Source organism: Ovis aries, chromosome 26, assembly GCF_016772045.2.
Source record: "Ovis aries strain OAR_USU_Benz2616 breed Rambouillet chromosome 26, ARS-UI_Ramb_v3.0, whole genome shotgun sequence".
Classification (NCBI taxonomy): Eukaryota; Metazoa; Chordata; class Mammalia; order Artiodactyla; family Bovidae; genus Ovis; species Ovis aries.
This window is the reverse complement of record NC_056079.1, coordinates 6,414,337-6,434,139: the sequence shown is the minus strand read 5'-3', so window position 1 is coordinate 6,434,139 and position 19,803 is coordinate 6,414,337. Positions and strand designations below refer to the sequence as shown.

Below are 19,803 nucleotides of genomic sequence, written 5' to 3'. Positions count from 1 at the left end.
TTTGAAAAGACCCTGATGCTGGAAAAGATTGAAGGCAGGAGGAGGAGGGGACGACAGAGGATGAGATGGTTGGATGTCATCACCGACTTGATAGACATGGGTTTGGGTGGTCTCTGGGAGTTGGTGATGGACAGAGAGGCCTGGTGTGCTGCAGTTCATGGGGTCACAAACAGTCAGACATGACTGAGCAAGTGAACTGAACTAACTTTTCAGACAGAAGTCTTGACATGGACTCAGTCATCTCATTTTGACTCCACAAGAGTGGTTAGACTCAATCCCACGGTCACAGAATCAGTGGGTGTTAGTGTTGTCATTAAAATTCCCTCAATTTCTTCACTGGACACAGTCATTTCTGACCACCCAGGGACATCTTGGCTGAAACTACAATTTGTGCTTCATGCATGAGTTGAAATTCTTCATTAAGTTCTGGAAGAAAAATCAAATATTTTTACAGAATAAATCACATTTAAAAAAAAAAGGATGAAAGCATTTATTTAAAAAGAAAAAACTGTCTTTAAAGAACTGTTTTTTAAAAACCTTGTTTCATTTTTGAAGATTGAGGAAGTTAATCTTTGACCTGAAAGGAGGAATAAGAGAAATGAGAAAACTGCGGAAATGGGTAGAAATAAGGTAATATTTGCATTGTGGTAACTGAGAAAGCACAAGCGGCTGTGACGGCTGGCACACTCAGCGCAAGCAGCTGCGACGGTCGGTGCACTCGGCGCGGCCGAGAGGAGCTACCCCACGTCTGAGGTCAGGGGCAACGGTCTGGAGGAGCCACCCCGTGTACGAGGCCAGGGTCGGGGGCTGGGAGGAGCCACCCCACACCCGAGGCCAGGGGCGGTGGCCGGGAAGATCAACCCATGTCCAAGGAGCGGTGGCTGCGCTGGTGCAGGAGGGCCTAGAGGAGCTGTCCCACATTGAAGGTCAGGAAGGGTGGTGGTGAGGAGATACCCTTCGTCCAAGGTAAGGAGCAGCAGCTGCGCTTTGCTGGAGCAACCGTGAAGAGATAGATACCCCACGCCCAAGGTAAGAGAAACCCAAGTAAGATGGTAGGTGTTGCAAGAGGGCATCAGAGGGCAGACACACTGAAACCATACTCACAGAAAACTAGTCAATCTAATCACACTAGGCCCACAGCCTTGTCTAACTCAATGAAACCAAGCCATGCCCATGGGGCAACCCAAGATGGGTGGGTCATGGTGGAGCGGTCTGACAGAATGTGGTCCACTGGAGAAGGGAATGGCAAACCACTTCAGTATTCTTGCCTTGAGAACCCCATGAACAGTATGAAAAGGCAAAATAATAGGATACTGAATCAGGAACTCCCTAGGTCAGTAGGTGTCCAATATGCTACTGGAGATCAGTGGAGAAATAACTCCAGAAAGAAAGAAGGGATGGAGCCAAAGCAAAACAATACCCAGCTGTGGATGTGACTGGTGATAGAAACAAAGTCCGATGCTGTAAAGAGCAATATTGCATAGGACCCTGGAATGTCAGGTCCATGAAGCAAGGCAAATTGGAAGTGGTCAAACAAGAGATGGCAAGAGTGAATGTCGACATTCTAGGAAACAAAGAACTAAAATGGACTGGAATGGGTGAATTTAACTCAGATGACCATTATATCTACTACTGTGGGCAGGAATCCCTCAGAGGAAATGGAGTAGCCATCATGGTCAACAAAAGAGTCCGAAATGCTGTACTCGGATGCAGTCTCAAAAACGACAGAATGATCTCTGTTCGTTTCCAAGGCAAACCATTCAATATCACGGTAATCCAAGTCTATGCCCCAACCAGTAATGCTGAAGAAGCTGAACGTGAATGGTTCTATGAAGACCTAACACCCAAAAAAGATGTCCTTTTCATTATAGGGGACTGGAATGCAAAAGTAGGAAGTCAAGAAACACCTGGAATAACAGGCAAATTTGGCCTTAGAATGCGGAATGAAGCAGAGCAAAGACTAATAGAATTTTGCCAAGAAAATGCCCTGGTCATAGCAAACACCCACTTCCAACAACACAAGAGAAGACTCTACACATGGACATCACCAGATGGTCAACACCAAAATCAGATTGATTATATTCTTTGCAGCAAAAGATGGAGAAGCTCTATACAATCAGCAAAAACAAGACCAGGAGCTGACTGTGGCTCAGATCATGAACTCCTTATTGCCAAATTCAGACTTATATTGAAGAAAGTAGGGAAAACCGCTAGACCATTCAGGCATGACCTAAATCAAATCCCTTATGATTATACCGTTGAAGTGAGAAATAGATTTAAGGGCCTAGATCTGATAGATAGAGTGCCTGATTATCTATGGAATGAGGTTTGTGACATTGTACAGGAGACAGGGATCAAGACCATCCCCATGGAAAAGAAATGCAAAAAAGCAAAATGGCTGTCTGGGGAGGCCTTACAAATAGCTGTGAAAATAAGAGAAGCGAAAAGCAAATGAGAAAAGGAAAGATATAAGCATCTGAATGCAGAGTTCCAGAGAATAACAAGAGGAGATAAGGAAGCCTTCTTCAGCAATCAATGCAAAGAAATAGAGGAAAACAACAGAATGGGAAAGACCAGGGATCTCTTCAAGAAAATTAGAGATACCAAGGGGACATTTCATGCAAAGATGGGCTCGATAAAGGACAGAAATGGTCTGGACCTAACAGAAGCAGAAGGTATTAAGAAGAGGTGGCAAGAATACACAGAAGAACTGTACAAAAAGATCTTCATGACCTGGATAATCACGATGGTGTGATCACTCATCTAGAGCCAGACGTTCTGGAATGTGAAGTCAAGTGGGCTTTAGAAGGCATCACTATGAACAAAGCTAGTGGAGGTGATGGAATTCCAGTGGAGCTGTTTCAAATCCTGAAAGATGATGCTGTGAAAGTGCTGCACTCAATATGCCAGCAAATTTGGAAAACTCAGCAGTGGCCACAGGACTGGAAAAGGTCAATTTTCATTCCAATCCCAAAGAAAGGCAATGCCAAAGAATACTCAAACTACTGAACAATTGCACTCATCTCACACGCTAGTAAAGTAATGCTCAAAATTCTCCAAGCCAGGCTTCAACAGTATGTGAACCGTGAACTTCCTGATGTTCAAGCTGGTTTTAGAAAAGGCAGAGGAACCAGAGATCAAATTGCCAACATCTGCTGGCTCATGGAAAAAGCAAGAGAGTTCCAGAAAAACATCTATTTCTGCTTTATTGACTATGTCAAAGCCTTTGACTGTGTGGATCACAATAAACTGTGGAAAATTCTGAGAGAGATGGGAATACCAGACCACCTGACCTGCCTCTTGAGAAATCTGTATGCAGGTCAGGAAGCAACAGTTAGAACTGGACATGGAACAACAGACTGGTTCCAAATAGGAATAGGAGTCCATCAAGGCTGTATATTGTCACCCTGCTTATTTAACTTATATGCAGAGTACATTATGAGAAACACTGGACTGTAAGAGACACAAGCTAGAATCAAGATTGCCGGGAGAAATATCAATAACCTCAGATATGCTGATGACACCACCCTCATGGCAGAAAGTGAAGAGGAACTAAAAAGCCTCTTGATGAAAGTGAAAGAGGAGAGTGAAAAACTTGGCTTAAGCTCAACATTCAGAAAACTAAGATCATGGCATCTGGTCCCATCACTTCATGGAAAATAGATGGGGAAACAGTGGAAATAGTGTCAGACTTTATTTTTCTGGGCTCCAAAATCACTGCAGATGGTGATTGCAGCCATGAAATTAAAAGACACTTAGACTCCTTGAAAGAAAAGTTGTGACCAACCTAGATAGCATATTCAAAAGCAAAGACATTACTTTGCCGGCTAAGGTCCGTCTAGTCAAGGCTATGGTTTTTCCAGTGGTCATGTATGGATGTGAGAGTTGGACTGTGAAGGAGGCTGAGCGCTGAAGAATTGTTGCTTTTGAACTGTGGTGTTGGAGAAGACTCTTGAGAGTCCCTTGGACTGCAAGGAGATCCAACCAGTCCATTCTGAAGGAGATCAGCCCTGGGATTTCTTTGGAAGGAATGATGCTAAAGCTGAAACTCCAGTACTTTGGCCACCTCATGTGAAGAGTTGACTCATTGGAAAAGACTCTGATGCTGGAAGGGATTGAGGGCAGGAGGAGAAGGGGATGACAGAGGACAAGATGGCTGGATGGCATCACTGACTCGATGGACGTGAGTTTGAGTGAACTCCAGGAGATGGTGATGGACAGGGAGGCCTGGCATGCTGTGATTCATGGGGTTGCAAAGAGTCGGACACGACTGAGCAACTGAACTGTACTGAACTGAACTGAGAAAGGAGTCTTCCCTGGTGGCTCAGCAGTAAAGAATCTGCCTGCAGTGTTGGATATCTGAGTTCAATCCCCGGTCAGGAAGATCCCTTGGAGAAGGAAATGGCTGCCCACTCCAATATTCTTGCCTGGAGAATCCCATGGACAGAGGAGCTTTGCAGTCTACAGTCCGTAGGGTCACAAAGAGTCAAATATGACTAAAGAAACTAAGCACGCACACACCAACTGAGAAAGATTTAGCAACATAAAAGACATCTGCCACAGGATAAACCCAGGACATGATTTTGACCTTGTCTGGCCACAGTTTCCTCCTCTGTGAAGAGGAAGTTGGCTTAGATGATCTCCAGAGGTTCCAACCATTGTAAGTCAATGTCATTCATTGAGAGCAGAATATAAGAAAGCCTACACATCAGAATCAAGGCGGTTATTGATAATTCCTACAGATACATAGTTTTAGGACTGGAAAACTATCGAGAAGTAACCACTAAAAATCTAAACGAATAAGAGTTCAATGTGGGCTAGTGACAAAATTATCACTCCCAATTCACAGCTTTTCTTATGCAGACAGTAGCCAATTATAAAATATAGCAAAAGAAGGTGACTGAAAAGCAAAACCATAAAATATTTAAGAATCAAGTTACAAGGAAACACTCTGAAGGACCCAGAATGGTTATACTGAAAGGAGGCAAAAACATGTAAAGGGAAATCTAGTTATTAGACTCAATCACCCACGTGTCATTTTTTTTTCTTTAGTAAAACCTGTAATTTCAATGAAGAATCAGTCAATAAAGTGATAACATTGTGTTTAACTTGATGGCGTAATTTAAATGTTATTTGGTAATAGAGAATCTCTGAGCACAGCATAGCTATGCACTCTGAAAGGGACTGAAGAGGGAAATTTGATTATCTTGAACTCAAGGAGCTGTGTTATTAATAGCTCAGATCACTTAGTGCTGCCTCCACCAGAGACAAACAGAAGAGCAGAAGGTACAGAACCGTCTCTGACCAGGACTAGGTAGGTGCCAAGCAGGCTGTGTGGTTTAGGTGATCCTAGGTTTCCTAAGAGGACAGAGATGTGAACTCAGACATCAGCCTTGCATATGAGACATGTAGGAGTGAGGGCGTGTCTGTGAGCTCAGGAAATTCATAGTCCTGGATGGTGCAAGCAACAGTTCTCAAGTCACTGCTGGGGACTTGTCTGTCATAGGTTTTCAGAAGAGGTTCCATTCCAGGACCGAAAGAATTAAGGATGAAACTAACCAGGAATACAGACAGAAGTAGATAAACATACTAATAAATATCTTTGAAGAAAACCAAATGTAATCTCTAAGGGTAGCTATAAATTTCATCTATTAGATGAGCAAGCACAAAGTAAAAAGCAAGCCAGAAACAATTTTTGAAACGCATATAATATAGGATTAGTGACCTTAAATATACATGGGATTCTGAGAAGTCAGCAAGGAAAGATGAATAGAAAGATGGGTAAAGTGTAAGAGACAAAAATAACCGAAAAACATTAAAAAAAAAAAAAGTTCAACCTCAGAAACAATTTTTTTTAATATGTTAAAACAGAAAAGAAAATATTATTCCCTCATTCAATTTGGAAAAATTGAAAAAATTCTTAAAACCACTAGTAATGAAAATAGAAAGTGAAGTCGCTCAGTCGTGTCCGACTCTTTGCAACCCCGTGGACTGCAGCCCACCAGGCTCCTCCGCCCATGGGGTTCTCCAGGCAAGAATACTGGAGTGTGTTGCCATTTCCTTCTCACCAGGCTCCTCTGCCCATGGGATTCTCCAGGCAAGAATACTGGAGTGGGTTGCCATTTCCTTCTCCAGGGGATCTTCCCAACCCAGGGATTGAACCCAGGTCTCCCGCATTGCAGGCAGACACTTTAACCTCTGAGCCACCAAGGAAGCTTGTAAAATATATTTTTTAACATTGTCAGTAAGAGGATAAAGTGGTACAACAGTTTCTAGCATGGGCAATTGGGAAAAACCCACTAAAACTTGAAAAATGCTTATATATATGGAGATTCCACTTGTAGGAATTTATACAAAAGTAAGTGTTATATAAATTTCTTAAGATATATATATGGTCATACAAATTTATGAGGCAAATTCATTTGAACAGATATATGAAATTTTCCAAAATAATATTTAAGTGGTAAAAACACATTGGCATTGAGTGTGAAGTAAGAGTCTATGTTTTAAATTTAAAATAAATATTTACACAATTTCATTTGCAAAGGAAAAGAGCTGAAATATTCTGAATTGTGAAGGGTGGGCCTATGGGTTTTTAAAAAATCTTTCATTTTTGCATTTATTTATAACCTGAAATTTTGAGTGTTTTTAGTTGAAACTTTCTGATGTGTATTATTTTTTATAATCAGAAAAACTATGATAGATTTAAATGAAAGTAAACATTAAAACTAAAATCCTAGAAAGAATTGGGTATATTTCTCCACTAATTTTTAACCAATACAAACTCTTTCTTCCTTTAACGTGGATTCTCTAGGAAGATTATAACCCAATACCATTCTGGATCTTCCTTTCAAGTAGCCCTGAAGATCCAATCAATTGGGCTCTAAATCTTTTCTAATGAACCTCCTCACCCAGGAGGAGCTGGCCTTACCCTCCTTTTGTAATAGCCAGACTCCCGCCCTACCACTGGCTTTGAGTGCTCCAGCCTCTGCCTCATGGGGACGCCGCCTCCATAGATGTGGGCGCAGGAGGGCCTCAACCCCAGATCTGAAACCCCAGGTCTGAGCGAACCCAAGGTGAGCGACAGCTGGGGCTCAGGGAGCAAGAAATGATGGGGCAGTCACACTCCTCTTGCCGAGGCAGGCGCAGGGCCCCGGGGTAGGAGGTCGTGTTTGCTTTGGTCCTGGAGGCCCTGAGCTCCTCAGACTTCTGACTGTGTCCTTGATTCTTCCCACCAGGCCTTCCGGGACCTCAGTTCCAGGACAATGAGGCTCCTCTGTATCTTCCTCACTGCTCTCTCGATCTTCTTCCAGGTACTGCCTCGTAAATACCTGCCATGATGCCCTTTCTTATCATTAGTTGGTTTTTCCATCCCTGAGTCAACCATCATCAGAAAGTAAAGCGTGACAGAGCTACTAGTAGGTCACTTCCACACCCAAAATTAGGCATCGAGTGATGAGAGAATTCTTCCAAAGCATGTTGTTGTGTCTTCATGACTTTAAATGTCTTGTTGGTGGTAACCTTCTCCTTCCTCCCAGTTCCCTGGAATAATCTAGATGATTTGTGAACTAAATCAGTTGAATCACTTGGCTTGTATAACCCAGTATGAGACAAACTTCCTTTATTCAGCCCCGGACTGGAGACCTCTTGCCACATGTCACAGTTTGACCTTGAGTTCCACTGGACAAGGCCTCCATCTGACGAGCCTGTGAGAGCTGGGTGGGTTTTGCATGATGGGGATGTGGGGTCACTGGTGAGGCACACGGGGCAGTGGTTACTGACCCTGCGGTTAACACCCAGGTGTTCCTGTGGCTGGAAGGAGATATATATATATATATATACATATATATATATATATTTGGCTGCGCTGGGTCTTCGTTGCTGCGCGGGCTTTCCCCTAGTTTTGGAGAGTGCAGGCTACTCTCCAGTTGCAGGGCACAGGTTTCTCATTGCAGGGGCTTCTCACTGTGGAGCCCGGGCTCCGGAGCACAGGCTCACGGTGGTGTCTCAGGGGCTTACTTGCTCCCACACGTGGGATCTTCTCGAACCAGGTTCATCAGCAACACTGACATCTTATGTCAGAGCAGAGGGTGAGGGATGCGAGGGGGATGTTTGCTATTGGTGTTTAGCTGGGAAAGAAGGGGATCCCAGTCAGATCGTGAGACCCCAGATTTCCTCATGGGACTTCCATGAAGCTTCGTATAAATGTCTTTTCCTTTTCCAGACAGCACTAGGGCGCTCAATTTTGAAAGACCCTGCCATCTTCGGGGTGGAATCTGCCTGAAGCAAGGGACGCCGAGCTGTGAGCCCTTCAGAGGACCTTGCGGGCATTCACCGTTTGCTGCAAAATAAAGCCGAGCTGATGGAGGCAGCCCAGCTGAGGAACCTGGCGAGAGACCCAGAGCAATCTCCTCTTGTGCTAATAAAAGCAGACAGTTCTCACATCTACATAATCGAATGTTTTATCATTAGGACTGATGTTGTTTTCCATGGCAGGGGGAAGGAGACAGTTATTATGCTTAAATTCTTGCCTGGAAAATTCCATGGACAGAGGAACCTGACAGGTACAGTCCGTGGGGTTACAAAGAGTTCGGCACAACTGAGCGACTTAACACAAATGTTGCAACAGTGTTTTCATTCACAGAGCAAATGTGACCCTTAAGCCACTTTGGCCCGAGGCTGGAGTCCTGAGAGAGGTGCGATCATTCGGTGTCTTCCTTGTTCACTTGTCTTGTCCAAGGCGTGGCCCCTGCTGTAGTTTGCTGAGTAGGCCGCCTCTCCATACAGGTGTCACTCTCCTCCCTCTGGGGAGGGAGCAGGCCTTGACAGGACCACAGCTTTCTGCAGTTTACAGAGCAGGTTTAGGGCGGGAGGACGGAGACAGGATGCAAGGTGCCCAGGAAGCGGGGGACAAAGAGGAAGGACAAGAGACACGAGCGTTTTTCCAAAACCTGAACAATCTCACGGGAAAGAAAGAGTGTGACTGGCATTGCGGTGATGTGACGAGGACCAGTTCTATAACTGGGTCCCAATCAGTGATGAGTGAGCTTCCCTGGTGGCTCAGATGGTAAAGAATCTGCCTGCTATGCAGGAGACCCAGGTTTCATCTCTGGGCTAGACAGAACCCCTGGAGGAGGAGACAGCAATCCATTCTAGTATTCTTGCCTAGGAAATCCCATGGACAGAGGAGCCTGGTGGGCTACAGTTCATGGCATCGGGAAGAGTCAGACACCACTGAGTAACTGATACTGTAATTTGACTTTCAATCATGAATAATCAAATAAAATTCAGAATAGGTTTGCAGACGAACAATCAGTGTACTGTTTCTGACTTCTTTGTTTTACCTCAGGTTTTTTTTTTTTTTTTAATTCCTCAGCCAAAGTCACATATTTCAAGCCTCAGCATCATCATAAATTATAATAACTGGTGATGAAAATCACTGCATTGTTCTTTATAAAAATTATCCTGCTTATTCTTGCAAGTTTTCCCTTTACAGGGAATTTTAAAATCAGCTTGGTCAATATAAAAATATTTTTAAATTCTAATTTCTAGATTATCACTAGTGTATGAAAAGTCGTGAGCCAATTTATCATTCTTTTAATATGTATAACAATTTTCACTTGATTCTAATACTTAATCCTTGAGGAAGGAGACCAGTAGAACATCCTGCAGTAATAAAGAATTCAGTATCAGATTCCTGATTCCAACTTTAATTTCACCACATACAAACTCGAACACCACACTGAATATCTCTAGTCTTATTTTTTCCTCATGGATACCATTAGGGATGATATTAGTATTGGTGTAAGGTAAGACTAGTTTACTTCTGGTTGTAGGAAGGCCATCATAATTACCTTCAATACGCTTCACTTGGTGGGTTCTGATTAATTGCATAAATGTAGGATTAGTAATCACCCATCATCTTGAGATGAGAAGGAAAATACAAGAATTCTTGAGTCAGTCACTCTGAAGACATTTGTTATAGAAAAATGCTTCATTCAGAATAAGGAGGATCATTTCTTATGAGAAGCCCAAGATTTTCTGGGTGAGAAAAAACTGAAATCTCACCCCCAGCTGCTGAGACTTAAGTTAGGGACGGCTCAGCCAAAGCCCAGGGACAGAGGAGAGAAACAGCAGGTTAAGGAAAATCGGAAGGAGGGTGCCTGGATGTCTGTTAGCATCACTGATGCCATCTTGGGCTCATGCAGCTCCCGCCGTCCTTCTGCTGACCCTGCCCGGAACTGGCCTGTGCGGTGAATCACGTCTCTGTCATCAGGGTCTTGTAGTTAGTAGATATTGTTTAATAACCATTAGGACCAGCCTCTATGCTCTGTTAGTCCCCAAACAATAAGGAAAACCTTCCCTGATGTATTCCCATGTGACTAGTTACTCTTTCACAAATCTTAGGAAAATAGATTCCTATTTCCAACCCCCCACCCGCATACACCAGGTTAGCAACAAAATAGCCCCAGTGGCTCCTCAGAGGGAGGAGTGAGCTGTGAAGGCTTTGGAGCTCTGCTCTGTGAGTAAGTAAGGTGCTCCCTCCACCTTGGTAAAAAACGGACTTATTGATTATACCTAGCGGCCTCCTCATTTTTTGGTCTCAAGATGCCATCTCAGTTTGGTGAGCTGTTTTCATTCCTTCTGTCCTTCATCAGGGACACTAAGCCCCTGTCCCAAACTTGTTTTGATTCAGGCTTTGGCTAAGGAGCAAAGCCCTTCGACTTTCACTTACCCTGGAACTACGCTGTGTTTTATAGCACAAGAGTCAAGAACATGAGGCTTTATTGGTCATTAGACATCACCATGGCCTGGACAGGGCCCTGAGTCAGAAGGGTCATTCCTAGAGCACAGATAAAGCCCATTGTCAGACTCAGGGGGACCATCTTCTGTACAAACTGAGCCAAGTGACATGCTAGAATAGATCTCAGACACCTCTCAGCCCTCTGAAGGGAGGTGAGTCCTAAACCGTGCGATAGTTTTCCTTCTCGAAGTCCCATTCGGTTAAGCACAAGAGTGACTATCAGAAAAATAAAAGATTGTATCTTGACTGTACTTGTGCCTGAGTTGAAGTAGTGGATGGTACTAACTCCATGAAAGCAAAGGGGAAAAACGTCATCTAAACTATTCACAGTTTCCCATAGATTAAGTGCTCCATCAACTTTAATCATTCTTTTAGACTTTTATTTTTTTGAGGTAGACCATTTTTAAATCTTTATTGAATTTATCACACTATTGCTTCTGTTTTATGTTTTGTCTTTCTGACCACAAGGCATGTGGGATCTTGGCTCCCCAGTCAAGGTTTGAGCCCACATCACCTGCCCTGGAAGGCCAAGTCTTAGCCACTGGACTGCAGGGGCATCCCATCTGTTCATTCTTATTTTTACTGTTATCATCGTTGTTCTTTTCTGGTCCTGCACCCATTAAGAGCTAACAAAAGAAACCCCTCCAGCTTTGCCTGGAACATTGTTAGTCATTGCTCCTGTTTATGTCACGGGCTTTCGAAGTCCAGCAAATATTTTAGTTAGCACTCAGATCAGAATTGAAGACTCTCTTCCACATGCAGTCGCCCTGATTGGACCTTTAGAAGTAGCTCTGGGTCGCTTTTTATTCAACCCACTGAAGTGCTGTTTGTTTTCTCCTTTCCAGGAACTTGCGAGGAGTCTCTTCTGAATCAGCCTTGAAGCTGTCTTACCTCCTCATCTTTGTTGTCTTCTTTTCTCAAGTGATACCGGGTAAATGGTCTCTGGCATTTCCCTGTCATGTCTGAGTTCAATTTCCTTTCTCCAATCTGCTCCACTTTCAAAAAGATACCCTGCTGTCCCCAAAGCAGCTCAGGGATGCTAATCTGGGAACAGCAGAAAAGGGAAGGTTACCAGCTGGGTTTGCAGAAGGCTGTCTGCCCTGGAGGCTTAGAGAAGAAACCCTGAAATCAATGGGAAAGAATGGAAACAAACCATCATCTGCTTTCTTTAAAGTCTAATATGAGGACATAGTCATATCATACATAGTCTCCTTTTTTAAACCTTCCACCTACTGACATCTGAGCTGATAGCAGTGCCTAAAGTTTACCATTTGCCTCATTCCAGATGCATTTTGTTCCTGGCTGCAGAGCAAGAAAAAAGAGGAAGCTTAGGGGTATTTTTTAGAAGGAGATAATTCATATAGGTAGAACTGCAGCATTTTGGGAAAAAATACAGATGTATATTCTGCCCCATATCTTGAGCAAGGGGTGGCAGGGATGAGAAAAGAAGGGGAGGTGGGAGTCTGACCCCTGTGTGATCGCTCCTCACATCACAGAAGTGCTGACTGTCACAGGACAGCTCAGAGGGCAGTAAGATTACTTGGGTGTGCGGGGGCAGAGTGGTTGGTGTGGCTGAGAGGGGCTGGAGGGTCCCTGAGAGCCGGCGCCTTGCCCCCTGCAGGGAGTCTTGTCTTTTGGTGCCACGTTGTGCTCGGTGCCCACCGCCCTTCGTCCTCTGTCTCCCCTCACTCACTTCCTCCAGTCATCACATCACACCATGTGGTCGCTCAGTCGTGTCCGACTGTTTGTGACCCCATGGTCTGGCCAGGCTCCTCTGTCCATGGGATTCTCCAGGCAAGAATAATGGAGTGGGTAGCCATGCCCTCCTCCATGGGATCTTCCTGATGCAGGGATGTATCCCAGATCTCCCACATTGCAGGCAGGTTCTGGACCATCTGAGCCACCTAATGTAAATAACTCATCTGAGCAATGATTCCTTTCCTAGGTCTCACTGCTCAGGGCTCCCCATGCTTCCCAGGGTGTTAGCTCACAACACCTGACAGATAATGAGCTAAGCGAGCAGGGGCTGGATGGATACAGTAGCTCCCCCGATGCCCACCCCCAGACCCCATCCTCCATTCTGCTTCTGGTCAACAAGCCACTCTCTGCTGTGGGCCCACTGGGTACAGTCATCGATTCTGTGGCCTCACTCAGATGAGTGACCCCAAGTCAGCTTCCTCACTGGGCTAACTTTCAATCAGAGAGAAGGGGGTGTAGATTCCCTTCCTCCACTGGGCTTTGAGGGGATGTCCTGGGGAAGAATGAAGACAGAGCCGCAGAACTCCTCATGTGAGATTCTCGGCACAGCGCTAGGACATCCATGGGTCCCAGCGATGGGCGGTCCAGAGGTCAGAGCTCCTGGGTCACAGCTGCTGTGATGAAGCCCAGGGTGGCATGGGTGGGTATCAGGACAGCCTCCACGATGTGACACAGAGCTGCAGGTGCGAGGACCTGTGATGAGTAAGCTCTCTGCTGGAAGTCAAGTGCTAGCACCTTCCCTCCAGCCTGTGGGTAGAATGAGCAGTTCAAGAAAGTGGAAACAAGGTTGATGTCCATGAGTGGGCAGAGCGGGGAGTGTGAGCCTGCTGCCAGCCCTGGCATTGACCCCACAGGGTGTTGACCCCCCAAGCCAAAGCCAATGAGAGCCAGCTCTCTGACCACTCAACCTGGGTTCCAAAGCTGGTGACCTCTACTAATGACCCAGAGTGGACAGGGTGGACTGGAGAGTCTATGGAGCCCTTGCTTATCTCCCCCACCTCCTAAGTGGCAGGAAAAGCAACGTCCTTCTGTGTTTTATTTTTGGCTGTGCTGGGCCTTTGCTGCTGAGCCTGGGCTTTCTCTAGTTGCGGTGACTGGGGGCGCCTCTCTAGTTGTGGTCCTCAGGCTTCTCATTGCGGTGGCTTCCCTTGTTGCGGGTCCTGGACTCTAGATCGCAGGCTCAGCCGTTTGGCACATGGGGCTTAGGTGCCCCGGGGCATGTGGGATCTTCCAGGACCAGGGATCAAACCTGTGTCCCCTACACTGGCAGGTGGGCTCCCAGCCACTGGGCCACCAGAGAAGTCCAAACCAACCTTAGTCCTGGTTTGGAGCCAGGAGGGCTATTCCTTTTTCTCTTTTAGAAACCTCTCTCCCCTCAGCTTGGAGAATCCCAGGGTTGGTGGGGCCTGGTGGGCTGCCGTCTATGGGGTCGCACAGAGTCAGACACGACTAAAGTGACTTAGCAGCAGCAGCAGCAGCTCCCCTCAGCTGGTGTCCTGATCATTCTAGGCCCTTGAGGCCATTCTAGGTCCTAGGTCCATTCAGGGTCTTAATTTTTAGACCTTTAATCTTAATTGTAAGACTTATTTGAGAAACCCTGAAAGCAGGGGTATGTTCTTAGCCTGGGAATGGTGAGTGATCTTCAGAATATTGCTGACACTCTTCAAGTGCACGAGGCATATGTGTGAGTATGTTTGCAGATTTTAGTAAATATCTGAGGGCTGTGGTACCATCTTGTCTTCAGTGGGATCCCTTGCCAGGAAGATGAAAACACAAACTTACAAAATTTTAATATGCTATTTCCAAAAGACATCTGATAATGTCACAATGGCACATCTCAGAGGGCACAATAACAGGCTGTAAATGTCAGCCCAAGAGAGCTGTTTACAGTCTCTGATCCTAGTTTCCAAATTACAGCATAAAATTTCTATTCATAACAAATTTGAAATTCAGCCTATTCTCCTACTGAAAAAGCAAGTATAATAGGAAGGACAAAGTGAGGGAAAAGAGGTGCATAACACAGAATACTTTCCTGGCAGTGTATTTTGGGGATTTCTGGTTGGACTGAATTATTTCTTCCCCCGGATAGTAATCTCAAGACTTTCTTCCAAAAACAGACATTTTTGTTCTTTCTCTAGGTTGTGGACACAGTAGTAGAATGCTTAATTTGTGTGACTCTCACACAAGTGTGTGCCTGAGAAGAAAATAAATTGTCTTCATCACATGGTAAGCACCTCCGCTGTATGATGGACTCATGTTTGATGGAACTTCCTGAATGAAGTAAACTGAAGAATTCACGTTTAATGGATCATCCCTGAATTATTGGAAAGCTGAAGCCTCATTCTATCATTTTCTTTATTCATTGACTCTTCTGTCAACATCTATTGAATACCTACTATGTGCTAGAAACTACTGGTAGCTGAGGCCATGGGAACAAAGTCTATCCTCTTACTCAAGTTGGGTGAATGAAGGATGTCTTCGCAGTGAAGGCCATGTGTGAGCTGAGACTGTAAAAAGCGAGTACAAATCAGGCAGGGAAAGTCGGAGGACAAGTAGCTGAAGTGAGTTCCAGTGTGAGGAGAACACAATACGCCAGAAAGACAACTGACGCTGTGTCAGGGGTTAGTTTGAGAACCAGGCTGAGATAAGATGAAATTCGAGAAAGTATGGCCAACGGGTGAAGGACTTGAGACATTAGAGAATTTGTCCTTCATCCTTTTAACAGAGAAACACGGAGAATTTTACATAGAGGTGTGACGAGGGATGGGAACATGGAGAGACTGGGAACTCAGAGGCCACTGAGATTGTCAGCAGCGACCACAGCTGCTTCAGAAAGCGGTTTGCTGTCTCTTGGGAAGTTAAGCACATGTTGACCACGTGGAAACCCATAAGCCAGGGGAAACACAGACGTCCTTCCACAAAGGGACACAAAACCTTGGTGACTTTCCATAGTATGACACACACACACACACACACACACACACGCACGCACGCACACACTCAAAGCTCTTTCCCCCAGGCCATACATTTGTAGACATATATTAACAGGTTGGCTTTCCTGGGGCTCAGTGCTAAAGACTCTGCCTGCCAACGCAGGAGACACAGGAGATGCGGGCTCGATCCCTGGGTCAGAAAGATGTCCTGAAAGAGGAAAGGACAACCCACTCCAGTATTTTTGCCTGGAAAATCGCACGGATTGAGGAGCCTGGCACCAGGCTCCTTAGTCTGTGGCGTCACAGAAGAGTCGGACATGATTTAGCAACTAAACCCCACCACCAACAAAATTAGGCTGCGGGGAACATCCATTTCAGCAGTCACAGGAGCAGAGACTGAGAGCTAGGAAAGGCAAGGCCTGTCCAGCGTGAGTCAGCTAACGAGTGGTGTGACCAGACTTCCAGCCAACCTTCCCATCCAGTTCATGACCTCGTGCACTCAGAAAGACCCCACGGGACCCGAGTGAGCAGCGGCTCTTTTTAAGCAGGACTCAGCGGCGGGGAGTGTCTCGTGCTGCTGTGGACGCTCCGATGCTGAAACTAGAGTCTGCAGCAGTGTTTCTTCCGACTCCGGCACTCTCCAGGCAGGATGACACACCCGTGGGTGTTCTGGTACCTGCAGGCACCACCCATTTTCTCACATTCAAGGTTTTTCTTTTTTCCTTTCCCTATAAAGGAAGGGGAGGTGGAAAAGAAACAAATAAGTTAGGCATGTGTAACTAAAGCTACCAGAATTCATCTTGTACAGCAAGGAACTCCAAATTACAGTCCACAGGGACACAACTGGCACCCTTCTTGGTCTGGTGTGACCTACCAGCTTAGAGTGTTTTTCCATACTTTTTTAAATTGTAGAAAAGCTGAGAAGGGGCCATAAATTGTTCTATAGGAAGGTGATCGTGTTCATTCATTTAAACAGGGTCTATGGGACTTCCCCTAGGCTTCCCTGATGGCTAATCTGGTAAAGAATCCGCCTGCCAATGCAGGAGACATAGGAGATGCAGGTTTGATCCTTGGGTCAGAAAGATCCCCTGGAGAAGCGAGTGGCAACCCACTCCAGTATCCTTGCCTGGAGAATTCCATGGACAGAGGAGCCTGGTGGGCTACAGTCCATGGGGTCGCGAAGAGTTGGATGCGACTGAAGTGACTTAGCACACACGCATACCAGGTAAATCATTGATATTTTTCTCCACCTCTTCCTTCTCTCCACTCGGTTTTGCTTTACAGTGTCCATATCTCTCTTTTTCTTTATATGTAAATCTCCAAAGTAACAAGTCCTGTTTTATTCTCTCACACTCTCAGCGCCTAGAACACGCCTGGCATAGAGCAGGTAGCCAGACATCTGTTTCTATGAACAGGTCCCAGTATGAAAGAGTCAACATACAGGTGAATGAAAAAATGGATGAATGGAGGGAGTCAGGGAGGGAAGGAGGGAAGGAAGGAAAGCTAGGGCATAATCCTTAGGGTTTTGAGGGTCTGGAGAGAGCCCATTAAGTTGCTTTATCCCAAAGTGTTCCTGAGCACAAGCACCCACGCACCCATTCCCAACAGAACAGGTCAAAGCAGGTCATAATACGCCATGGTCTCTAACCTTCACTCACCCACCTCTCTTCCATCTCACATGAACTATATGTTCTGATGTTTTTCTCTCTGTCCTGAGGCAACTTAGCAATAAACTGTTTTCACTTTTAATCTTTTGATCAGCATTTGACTCTTTCACTAAGTGGAGATCTATTTTAGTTTAGTGACATCAACCTAAAAATAGAGCGAGTGTTTGTAGCAAGCTGTTTAAATAAGTCTTACTTAATCTTATAGAATAGCTGTGAGGGTTTTACTTCCTTGGCCCAAGCAACAATACTTTTATAATAATAGAAAAGAAAGTATAGATTAAAAGCAATTGGCTACATTTCTCTCTTGTACTTTTATACTGAAAGTGATCGTTTACACTGACTCCCTAAATGTTACGCATCTATTCCCACCCCTTCTTCAACCACAGATGTCTCTCTCTCTCTCCTGGAAACCTACCTTGCACTTGGCTCCTCTGCCCTTTTCAGGTGGACTGCGGCAGACACCTGAGAGCCCCTGTCCATGGCTACACAATTAGGGGCCAGGTCAACAAAGGGCAGAGGAAGGGGTGAGTGAGGTCACACAGGATGCCTCATGATCCCCGTTGGCAAGAGTCATCCTGGCGGAGAGGTGGGGGACCAGGCAGACTCAATGACATTGTTGCCACCAAAATCTTGGTTTTCTCTGCCCACTGGAGCCAAATAAAATTTGCAGAGACAGAGTTTGGGGCAAACAGAAAGATGGCTTTAATCCTTAAGTCAGAAGAAGGGAGAACACGATAGGCTCCTACCTCAAGGAGCCAGTCTCCCCTCCATCAGGAATCCAAGAGATCAAACAGTCGGGGCTCACAGTCAGAGGTGGGAGATACAGGACAAAAGGTGTAGGGGTCCTGAATTCTCTCTTTCTCACTGTTTGGAAACAGCCAATAGGCCAGTGTCCGGTAGCTAGGTATTTGGGTCCGGCAGTTGGTCCCGGTAGTTGGGTCCATTGTCCTTTGGGGATTGCCTGGTGACTTTCTTCCTGTAATACAAAAGGGGGAAAGCAAACCACTACGGGGTGGCTTCCAAAGAGAGCGCACCATAAAGTTAAGCATCAACATGAGGTTAAAATAGAGCAAAGAGAGGAAACAAACTACAAGGGGAGGTTTATGATGCCATAAAGTTAAGTATCAGGATGTGGCTAGAATACGTTAAAGGATAACAGATGCAGAGTGTGGCTCCTGCAGAGTTAGAGGGCAACAGGTACAGATGTAGTTTGCATAACAGGTTAGTCTTCTGAAAAGAAGAAACTTAGTTATCAATGCAGACTGTTGATTGCTAGCAAAGTAATGCTCAAAATCCTCCAAGCTAGCCTTCAACAATAAATGAACTGAAAGCTTCCAGATGTACAAGCTAGATTTAGAAAAGGCAGAGGACCCAGAGATCAAATTGCTAGCATCTGTTGGACCATAGAAAAAGCAAGACATTTCCAGAAAACATCTACTTCTGCTTCATTGACTATGCTAAAGCCTTTGAGTGTGTGGATCATAATAAACTGTGGAAAATTCTGAAAGAGAAGCTAATACCAGACCACGTGACCTGCCTCCTGCAAAACCTGTATGCAGGTCAAGAAGCAACAGTTAGAACTTGACATGGAATAGCAGATTGGTTCCAACTGGGAAAGTAGTAAGTCAAGGCTGTATATTGTCACCCTGCTTATTTAACTTCTGTGCAGAGTTCATCATGCAAAATGCCAGGCTGGATGAAACACAAGCTGGATCAGGATTGCTGGGAGAAATATCAATAACTTCAGATTGCAGATGATACCACCCATGTCCCCTCCCTCCCGAAACTTCATCCCATCTCCTTCCCCATCCGACCCTTATAGCTGGTCTCAGAGCCCCTGTTTGAGTTCCCTGAGTCACTCAGCAAATCCCCACTGGCTAGCTATTTTGCATGCGATATTGTAATAGGTGGCTTACTAACAATAGACCCTTACTTCTCAGTTTTGGAGGCTGGAAGCTCCACGATCAAGACAGAGCAGGTGGCTGGTGGACAGCGGTCTCCCTGTGTCCTCAGAGGGCACAAGGGGTGAGCCGTCACTCTGGGGTCTCTTTCATAAAGGCCCTCATTCCACCCGGGAGGGTCCCGCCCTCATGACCAAGTCACCTCCCAAAGGCCCTGCCTGCTAACACCATCCCCGTGGTGACCTCAGCTTGCACTGAGGGAAGAGTTAGTGCAAAGACCAGAGAGCTGCTCACACGTACAGCGTGCACCAGCAAGGCTCTTGGTTTAAGGAGCAAACCCTCTGAAGAAACTGCACGCAGGCTGAGGTCAGTATGCGAGCCGCACCCCCCCCCCCTCACCGCCGCGGTCTCTGTGTTCCTTGCTGTGTTGTCTTCATTGAACTGTGCTTTCTGCAGGACTTGTTTTTCCGTGGCATCTAGGTGCATCATATCATGTCCACACAGAGAGGCATGCTTTGTCCACGTCAACTCTGTCATTCAGTTGATGACAATTTGTGAAGCAATGTGTCATCTCAATGCCCAAGCACATACCGGAATAGGGCAAGTCCATGCCTATAGCGATCTTATAGCCCAAAAGGGAATCAGAAGGGTATCCACAAGCGCACAAGGCAGGAGTAAGAAGCACAAACCAAATGGAAGTGAGGGCTGCAGGGGGACAGAGGAGGGGGGTTTCCTCTTGG

The 19,803-nt window shown here is 45.6% G+C and overlaps 1 protein-coding gene across 5 annotated transcripts in view; it reads left to right on the top strand.

Annotated features, from left to right (window-relative positions):
- Nucleotides 1–1,035: 1,035 nt before the first annotated feature.
- Nucleotides 1,036–19,803, top strand: part of LOC121818087 (craniofacial development protein 2-like) — an 80,858-nt gene continuing 62,090 nt past the window's right edge. The window contains exons 1-4 of one of the 5 annotated variants that reach the window (XM_060407194.1): nucleotides 1,036–7,076; nucleotides 7,239–7,313; nucleotides 7,630–7,719; nucleotides 8,225–9,312. In XM_060407194.1, the coding sequence (XP_060263177.1) occupies nucleotides 1,505–2,455 (951 nt within the window). In that variant the 5' untranslated portion in view covers nucleotides 1,036–1,504 and the 3' untranslated portion in view covers nucleotides 2,456–7,076; nucleotides 7,239–7,313; nucleotides 7,630–7,719; nucleotides 8,225–9,312. Of the gene's footprint in view, nucleotides 7,314–7,629; nucleotides 7,720–8,224; nucleotides 9,313–19,803 lie in introns of those variants that run through there. The other 4 variants (XM_060407192.1, XM_060407193.1, XM_060407191.1 and 1 more) reach the window with 4 other exon arrangements.